This window comes from Chiloscyllium plagiosum, chromosome 5, assembly GCF_004010195.1.
Source record: "Chiloscyllium plagiosum isolate BGI_BamShark_2017 chromosome 5, ASM401019v2, whole genome shotgun sequence".
Lineage (NCBI taxonomy): Eukaryota > Metazoa > Chordata > Chondrichthyes > Orectolobiformes > Hemiscylliidae > Chiloscyllium > Chiloscyllium plagiosum.
In genome coordinates, this window is record NC_057714.1 from 56,506,517 (window position 1) to 56,516,691 (window position 10,175).

A 10,175-nucleotide genomic window follows, 5' to 3' on the forward strand; every position below is an offset into this window, starting at 1 on the left:
ACCCTCATCCTGTGAATGAATAAAGAAAAAGTACCTCCAGCAGCTCCTAGCCAATCAAGTCTGACAGAGCCAAATACAACTTGGCTGGTAAGCTGTTATTTCAAGTGTTTTATTCTTTTCTAAGGACTCTCCCACAAACCTAAGACCTCCATGACAGGCAGAATGAGTTTGTCCATGGGCTTTGTGTCATACAGTCTGGCATTAAAGGATTTGCTGAACCACTGTATGTCAGAAGTGAGATGACATTACTGAGCCATCATCTTCCTTTAGGCTGCTGAGCACAGACCTCTCCTTGTACACTATCTGAAAGCAGGAACATGAGCACATCTCATCCTGCTCCACGGTAGAGACTCTGGACTGGAAGATTATCTTGGAGGCCTCTGAGTCAGAGTCCCAGAATGCTCCTCAGCAAAGTCTCTCTGCTGTCTCTGATTAGAACTTCACACTTCCCAAATTGAATCATATGTGCAAGTATTTTGCGAGCAATCACAACTTATCCCTATTCCTTTGCAGTCTCTAAATCCTTTTGGCAACTTAATTTCTTACCTACCTTGGTGGCAGTAAAAAAAAACTTTGATGTGGAATGTTATGAATTGCTGTTTTTGGAAACCTAAGTATGCAGAGTCCCCTTTATCCATCCTACTTTCTCAGAAAACGCAAATCAATTAAACATGACATCCCCTTCACAAAACCCTACTGACTGTAGTTGATGTTATGACTTTTCTAAGCCTGTTATAACCTCCTTTGTAATGGATTTCCCCATGACAGATATTAGACTAACTGGCCTAAAGTTTCTTGCTTTATGGCTCCCTCCTTTCTTGCTTGTAAGGTACAATGTTCACTATTTCGCAATCAACTGGGATGATTTTAAGAGCTAAAAAGAACTGTAGAAAATTATAAACTGTAGGGATTCTTTGATTCACATTGCTGATGAGAGACTTGTGGATGATCAATCAGGTAGTGAATTACTTGCTGCAGGATTCCTAGCCTCTGACATGCTTTTGTAGCCACTGTTTATGTGGCTAGTCCAGTTCAATTTCTGGATTCTGGATTAGTGGTGCTGGAAGAACACAGCAGTTCAGGCAGCATCCGATGAGCAGTATGCTGCCTGAACTGCTGTGCTCTTCCAGCACCACTAATCTGCGATCTCTAAAACAACTTCCTTTATGTTCCCCAGATACCTGTTTTCCTGGAACCTTTCTCCTGGTGATGGTGGTTGTATTAAGTTCTGCCCCTCCATTCATCTTTTGATTCTCAAGCTTTCAGAAATAAATCAACAGACCAAACAACACTTGGTCTATTTGATAAACTCAGCAGCACCACGACCGATTGAGCTGGCTGAGTTTTAAAGGACATTGTTGCTGTACTGTTTGTGCTGCATTTGGCAAGAGAAACAACAAGAAGGAAAACCATACTTGAGTCGATCCTCACTAATGTCTGCTGCAGATGTATCTGTCCATGACAGTGATGGTATGAGTGAAAACTGGAGAGTCATTGTGGAGACCTTTCCATCATATGGTCACAAGTGGGGGTTAATCTCTAATGATTACCCAATGTTCAGCATCATTAGCCACTTTGCAGATACTGTCCAAATGAGACATGCCAAAATGCAGCAAGACATGGACAATAGCTAGATAAGTGGCATTAGCACAAAGAACGCTAGTGAATGACCATCTCCAACAAGAGAGACTCTAACCATCTTTGATATTCTATGGCATTATCATCACCAAATCACTTAATACAAGTACCCTAGGTATTGACATGGACCAGAAACTGAACTGGGTAAAAACAATGACTGCAGATGCTGGAAACCAGATTCTGGATTAGTGGTGCTGGAAGGGCACAGCAGTTCAGGCAGCATACTGCTCATCGGATGCTGCCTGAACTGCTGTGTGCTTCCAGCACCACTAATCCAGAATCCAGAAACTGAACTGGACTAGCCACATAAACAATGGCTACAAAAGCATGTCAGAGGCTAGGAATCCTGCAGCAAGTAATTCACTACCTGATTGATCATCCACAAGTCTCTCATCAGCAATGTGAATCAAAGAATCCTTACAGTGTGCAAGCAGGCCAATTGGCTTATCGAGTTTATCCTGACCTTCTGAAGTGTATCTTACACCCCTTCCCTATACCTGTAACCATATATTTCCCATAGTTAATCCACCTAACCTGCACATCTTTGGACTGAAGGAACACGTCCCACTCTCATGAAAGAGTGCAGCTCCAACACCAATCAAGCAGCTCACTGTACTCCCCACCCATCCCCCATTTGAGTGCCTGATCAATATAAAACCTACCCAATTATCATTAGATGGCTTCTGCTGTGGTGATTCCTGGACAGGAACCGCCTGTTATCCCATCCAGCAGTCCATAAGTTCAGCACTGTAAAAGCTCATACTTTTTTTGACAGCTGACCTGCTCTGAGATTTTAATGCCAGCACTTTGAAAGGTGAAATACAGAAGGTAAATATGAAAGTAAGGAGGGTGCCAGGTGCCAAGATGCCAGGTAGATGACGGAATGCTGAGGGAAAGTTGGGGAAGGGTGGCGTGTTTGGTCTGATTGGCAGAAATCATCAGGCTGGTGGGAAGGGGTGCTGTGTTAGGGTAGAGGTGGGTTTTGGGGGCTGCCTGATATTTCAGGAGGTGGACACAGCTCAATGGTATCAGGTTGCACAACGCGTCAGGTGGTGCAGCTGGGACATTGAACAGTCAGTCAATTATTCAGTCAACTAATTACCCAAGAATTTAACCTTTCCTTGTTAACAATTAGCTTAATTGAGTCAGATACCAAAAGAATGCTCAGACTTTAATGGACACTTTCAAAAAGGCACCTGTTATGGACCAGGAGCCCCTCAAAATATTTTAAGGTGGTAGCCTCGACCCTAACTTTTTATTTTAAAACTGGATGTGAAGTGTGTGTTCTACATGTGATGCAACTGGTCAAACTGCTTGGCATTAAGCAAAACACAATTAAAATTACAGTTAAAATACAAATAAAAAGAATAATTTAGAATAACTTTACTACTGGAAAACTTAACCAAAATAATAGATACAGTACCCATTACTAATTAACTGCTCCAATATAGTAACATCCCATAAACACACCCCTTGGCAAAAAGGTAAATTCAGACACTGATTCTGACATGCAATTCTCCAATCTGAGGAAACTATATCAAGAGACATTTCAGATAAAGTAGCAATTAAGAATCAGTTACTGAAACTTCCAACTCTTCTGGAACCTGAAACAGCTTCTGACTTGTAAAACTAAAAAAAACCCCAGAGAATCTGGTCGGAGATAACTGGCCACTCCCAACCCATTGCTCCAATTGCTTTCAAAAGAACTAAAAGGCCTCCAGTTTCCAGTAGCCAATTCGTCACCTCTACCTTTACAACCTGTTCCAAAAAAAAATACCTCGGACAAAATAACCTTTTTAAAGTGACAGCATCGTCACACTCCAGGCACACAGGAATTGGCCCTTGGCAAGATCAATTTCCTGGGCAGTTCCCAAGCAGTCTGCAATATCTGGAATTCCACATGGTCCTGAAACAACTCAAGCCTATGCTGCTGTAACAATAGCCAGAATAGCTAGGCTATAAAACTATTGCATTGTTACAGACAGGCAAATGAGGTATTTTGTTTTTTTTCTGATGCAAAGGCTGATTAACAATTGTGGAAGTCTATAGTACCAATGCTGTTTTCCTAAAAATAGAAAAGGAAAAATTAATTTTGTAAGAGGGAAACCAAATTACAAATCCAGAGATAATGTATTAAGCCACTGTGGCAATTTGCAAGGTAAGTAGTTGAAATATTGCATGAAAAGCAAGCTAAAGACCAGCTCAACACATATCATGTGGTTGCACTCAGACAACTTATTGGAATGTGGAAACATTTGCCTATTCGAGGGCGTGTGACAGAGAATGGTTCACAAAGGCATCAAAAGAATTGACATCACATCTACTGTACCTGGAAGATTAATATGAAGGAAAATAATATGTTTGAAGCATGGAGGAAAATTAGCAACAAAACATTAAAAAGAAATGTTAGGGATTTCCAAAATGGAAAAAAAAACAGAAGGCTAAACATGATGCTGATACAACCATCTTTGAAAGGCTATTTTGAGAGCTCAGATATGGTTTCAAGAATGGAAATAGCTAGAATTTATTACATGGTGCTGAATACAAATATGTATGAGCAAGGGTTGGTGAAGAACAAGTACTGCATAGAACCTGCCCTCCAGCTCATCTCCTTCTCCCTTGAAACCCCATCCTACAATCACAACATGACAGAACCCCCTCGTCCTCATCTTCCACCCCACCAACTTCTGGATATATCGTATTATCTTCTGCTATTTCCACTGCCACTTCCACCACCTACAAACAGACCCCACCACCATAGATATTTCCCTCCTCATCCCTATTAGCATTCTGCAGAGACAATTCCCTCCGCGACTCCCTCAATACGTCCACACCCACCAACCTACCCACCATTCTCAGCACCTTCCTTTGCCACTGCAAGAGGTGAAAACCTGTACTCACGCCTCCCCCTTCACCTCCATCCAAGGCCCCAAAGGATACTTTCACATCAGACAGATCTTCCTGCACTTCCACACATGCAATAAACAACCCCACTGCCCTGTAGCCGAATACTTCAACTCCCCCTCCCACACTGCCAAGGACATGCAAGTCCTGGGCCTCCTCCACTGCCAAATAATAGCCACCCAACGCCTGGAGGAAGAATGCCTCATCTTCTGCCTTGGCATCCTCCAACCACATGGAACCAATGCCAATTTCACTAGTTTCCTCATCTCCCCTGCTCCAACCTTATTGCAGATCCAACCCACAAACTCAACAATATCCTCTTGCCTCTTGAAATGTCCTACCTGCCCGCCTTCCTTTCCACCTATCCACTCCACCCTCTGCCCTATCGCCATCACCCCACCCCACCTTCATCTACCAATTGCATCCTCAGCTACCGTTTCCCCGGCCCAACCCCATTTATCTCTCAGCCCCCTTAGGTGCCCCCCAATGAAGGGTTTATGCTCAAAACGTCAACTCTCTTGCTCCTCTGATGCTGCCTGACCTGCTGTGCTTTTCCAGCACCACACTCTTTGACTTCTCCCAATTGACAAATAGTTACACTTCAGAATTGACAGGATTGAAATTAACATATTTAGTCCCATCATCACTACTGAACTGATGCAAATTTATCAAGTTTTTTCTCATTTTCTCTTGGTTTAGAGCTTTAGTTTTGAAAATCATAAAACAAAATGCTTTGTGAGAAAGAGACTTACTTTATTTTCTGATAATTAAACTACTAACATTTTATACAAATAGTTAAGGAGTACTCTGGAATAGAAATATTCATTTTATTTCTGAAGAGATATTCAGTACCAATTCAAATGTTTCCAAGTACAAAAGTGTAATAGATTAATAGCCAAGTTCCATACCCTGTTGAGTCTCAATACTAATGGATATACCACTGCAATATTAATAGGTACTTAATATAATTAGTTTCATCATATATACATTTTAATTGAAATGCACGCTTCAAGAGCTAATCATCTGGTAATGTATTTTCAAACTGCAACATGCACTAATCTTCTAGAACATAGTTTGGATTAACTACCATGAAGGGATCATCTTCTTCAGTGACATCATCCTCTGCTCCAGCCTTTAGTATCTTCAATCCAGACTTAGTCATCTCTATCAGAATATGATCCTAAAATATAAAAACTGCAATAACTTCAATATCCATAACAATGTTTCTCAGTATCTCCATAATCCTATTCAAAAGAATTTGAAACAAAACAGAAATTGCTGGAAAAGCTCAGGTCTGGCAGCATCTGTGGCGAGAAATCTGAGTTAACATTTCGGGTCGAGTGACCCTTCCAGTTCTGAGGAAGGGTCACAACCTGAGATGTCAGCAGACTTCTCTCCACAGATACTGCCAGACCTGCAGAGCTTTTCCGGCAATTTCTGTTTTTGTTTCTGATTTACAGCATCCACAATTCTTTCAGACTTAAATCAATTTTTTTGTTGTTTTTGTGTTCAATGTGAAAAGAAGCATCTTTTTCTGAATATTTTCATTATATATTACAGACTTCTTTGTTAGGCAAGGATATGAAGTGATATGGAACAAAAGTGGATAGATGGAGTTTAGATACAGACCAGCCATGATCTAATTAAAAAGTGCAATAGATAACTGCTTCTATACTGCACAATGACTGAGGGAAACAACTGAACAACGAAAGTTGCATGGCTTTGAATCATTTTAGACTATTAATGGAAAATTCAATGAGACATTTTAATCATACAAGTATTCATGATTCCAGTTCAAAACAAGACTTGTTGCTAGGAAGCTCAACCAACATAATAAAAAGTCAAAAACGTAAAACAGAGTCAACGTGCTTACTGGAAAATTTACAATGTTTTGTCAGTGATCTTTTAGGCTGAATTAAATGCCATTCATTGCAATTGGCTCTAGAAATATGTACAAGTTGAAAACTTAGCGTTGAGTGTACATTTGTAATTGTATAAGGAATAATCTATGGGTCAAAAGTGTTCAGTTTTGATGTCTATTAAGAGGGCCTACAATGAACACAGCAGTTATAATACCATATCAAAGCAGACCATCATCTGACATTGTAAGTAGGTTATGTTCAGCTCAGAGATGCAACCTTTAAAACTTGACAGAATAGGGCGGGGGGGGGGGGGGGGGGGGTGGATGAGGCATAGACAGAAATACAAAATGCATTAAAAATGCTTAAAAATACAGAAGGTGAATTTTGTTTGTAGGTTTCTTTCTAGTCACACAACTAACAGTAAAAAATAGAAATAGCTTCTGAATATAAATCAGCACACATTAGGACAGGAAGACAAAAATTGTCAGTTTAACACGAACGGTCTGCCATAAATATCAAGCTCTTCATCTCCCACATTTTCAAATTTATTAGAATGTAAAAAATTCTGGGAGAGGACAAAATTAAAAATAGCGCTTCTGTTGAGGAGTTTAAAATTATTCAGGCTTTGGGTGAAATTTTGAATTTGTGCAAATGCAATAGTTGGGTGATAATTCAAGTTTCCAATAAAGTCAAACTTTATCACACACTTAAACATTTTCCATGAGCCATTGCAAATATCAGTCATCTTAGAGAATATAATTGTTTCTTCCTTTTTTTCTAGAAAATAAATATTCAATTCTGCTTATCTGGTGCAAATTTATTAATAGTGAAAATTGTTGCATCAAAACAAGGATTTTATTAATGGTGCATATTTTTAAAATCATTTCATGGAGTATGGCCACCACAGGCTAGGCCAGTTATTTCCCATTCCTACTCTTTTACAAGTTTTTTTTTAAAAATCACAGAAAATGACTTGAAATAACCATACTAAACTGGTTAACAGTTTACACTCATCAGATCTTTCACAAAAATTAAAAAAAATCGTAAAAACATGCATATCAATCAAATTAATGTTTATACAATGCTTAGAGATTCTGGTTACATTTTACCTGTGCAAGAGTGCTAAAGTGCAAAGGAATTCTTAACTGGCAAACAAGCACAAATCAAATTCAGAACGTTCAGTAAGAGCTTAGTGATGCTCTCAGTTCTCCTTATCATGTCATTTGAGTTGCTGAAAGCTCACAGGAACAAGGGGTGGACGGTTTGTGGACAACAACAGCAATGAGGAAAGCACAACCAAGATGACAGTGGATGGAATGGAAGGACTGCTGACCGTAAGAATAGTTGACGGATGCTTTTGGGCATAACTCATACATTAACTTGCTGACACCTTTAAACACTATTAGCTAAATCCATTGAAGCAAACAGAAACTCTAACCCTTTCACTTTAGCACTGAAGCTCAGAGGTTCTCCACTTGTCACAAAAAGAAACAGCAAAAATATTCACCTTAATAATTGACTGATAAAACATAAATAAACTACATATTTACAGAAATAAAAAACAACAAACAGGTCAGTGTTAAAGCTTGAGGGGGGAAATTAACTACCCAATGATTTTTATTTTATCTCTAAATTTGAAATATAACTGAGTTATAAAATCCTTAAATCAAAAGATACATCATCCCTATTGTTAGCGCGGATGAAGTGATATCAGTCCGAGCCCAGTGTGCGGTTCAACAATCGGTAACGCTTATTGATACAGTAACACCGGCGGAGACCAACCGAGGTCCGAATCTCGGCTGTTCTGCTGTTCCCGCGCGCTGCTACACATTGTATACCTTTCTTTGTCAGGATGTGAGGATTTTGAGTATGAATGGGATGATAGTTCCCCATCATCGCTGGAGTAGGTGCAAATGGTGGGTTTCCTGCCATCCCAGGAGAGTTGCAGTGTACACACAATAGGGTGCTAATTGGATTATGTAAACGGGTCCGGGTACTATCTGCTTGTCTCTCTCTGTGAGGGCTAGGGGCTAGCACCCCCCTTTGTTCCCTTGGGGTGCTGGTGTGTATTAGTCTGTTCGTTCCTGTCTGGTGGATGCCTGTCCTTTGTGTCAGGATGATTCTGTATTGATGAATATGGGTGTGTTTCAGTCAGTCTCTTGATTTGATTAGGAGATGGGTTTCCATATTAATTAGCTCCGGAGTTTCGGTCTATGAGTCATGGTTAGTGTCTGGCCTCGTGTGGATTTGATCTGTCCTCTGGCTCCCATCTCCCGGTCACGTGGGCGGACCAGCAGCTGCTGAGTTCTGTGGGTTTAAGCTGTGGCTGCCGTTTTTAAAACACAAAATGAATGCCTATAGTTTTACCGATGTCGGCATAGTCCCGTGGCAAATGTGGGGCGGCTCTGATGCCCGCTTGCAGTCCCCCCTTTCGGCAAAGGATTGGACACGTCCACACCCCCGATGCCGATACCTTGAAAGTCGGTTCCTCGCCCGGTACATTCCGCCAGCCGTCATGCTGCAGTCATGGGGGCTTTGGATAGTCCCGGGAGATGGTTACATTAACTCGAGCCCTGTGAGCTCGTGGTGCCTGATCGCCCGCCAGGAGTCTATGGCGTGGAGCATGGTCTTTATGGCCTTTCGTTTCTTGTGCTGACGGCATGAGTGACACGCCAACAGGAGCCAGGCCAGAGCCAGCAGTAACTGTATGCCTACAATGATGTGCGAGATAATTCGGATCCAGGGATGTATGTTTACGTTTAGGCCCCAATCCCACACCCTCTGTGCCCAGCCCTGAGACTGCAGAGCTGTCTCTGTGTCCTCCTCTAGGTCCTTTATATGTGATTGCAACTGGTGATACAGTTTCACTGAGTGTCCTACCCGGGTCCTAAGCTCCCGTAAGACCTCGGCCAAATGTGGGATGGGGGCTTGTTCGGGCTCCTGATATTCCCTGAGGGTGTCCCTGAATTTGTCAGTAGTTTGTATGGACTCGGGGTTCCGTCGTTGGACCTCTGAGACGTGTGCTTGCCCAATCGTGACTGGGCGCCTGGGGGTGAAGCAGAACTTGTGTTGGGGAATCGGACACTGCAGTCCATTATACCAAAATGAGGTTTCAAGAGTGGAAACACAATACTGTCCCCTTCCACCATACCCCGCCCTAGTGAAGTGGGGGCCCGTGAGTTCGATTTCAAGGGTGCAGCCCTGTGTCCGGTTGAACCCGCATTCCGCTGTTTCACTCCTTCGTAAGGGGTGAGGGCAGATGGTAATTGCCCCCCGCCATTTGCAGCCTGTAAGCGGCACCCCATACACAGCGCGGTTTCGAGATATGGCTATGTGGTGAGCTAAACGATATTTGAGGGAAGCGTTTTCCCGTATGACTCCAATGTTCTCAATGTGAAACAGGGGAAATGGCCCAGACCCTGGGGTGACCACGGGGATCAGGAGGACAATCCCGACTCCTGTCGCCTCACTGACCTCACAGTCGGGAATCACTGGGTATACTCTTGTCATACCCTTCAGAGTTCTGCTATCGAGCGCCCCGGAGCGCCCCGCGAGTGAGGCCAGTTTGGCGCTGTCGATCCAGTCGGGCACCTCCCCCCGTTGGACCTGGTAAAGATTATGCCGGATCTGGGATACCATCTACAGGCCATATGCATGGCACAGCTGTCCCTCGTGAATATGGACCATGTTTTCTCTTTCCCGGTCTATAAGGCGGTTAATAGTGTGGGCGTGTGTCTCCAGGACTGCAATGCCGTCGAGCTGGGTGTACGC

At 42.3% G+C, this 10,175-nt stretch overlaps 1 protein-coding gene across 1 annotated transcript in view; it reads right to left on the minus strand.

Annotated features, from left to right (window-relative positions):
• Positions 1 to 5,461: 5,461 nt before the first annotated feature.
• The window catches only part of LOC122550251 (DNA replication licensing factor MCM6-like), a 10,940-nt gene continuing 6,226 nt past the window's right edge, over positions 5,462 to 10,175 (minus strand). The window contains exon 4 of the mRNA XM_043691005.1: positions 5,462 to 5,722. Within this exon, the coding sequence (XP_043546940.1) occupies positions 5,597 to 5,722 (126 nt within the window). The 3' untranslated portion in view covers positions 5,462 to 5,596. The remainder of the gene's footprint in view (positions 5,723 to 10,175) is intronic.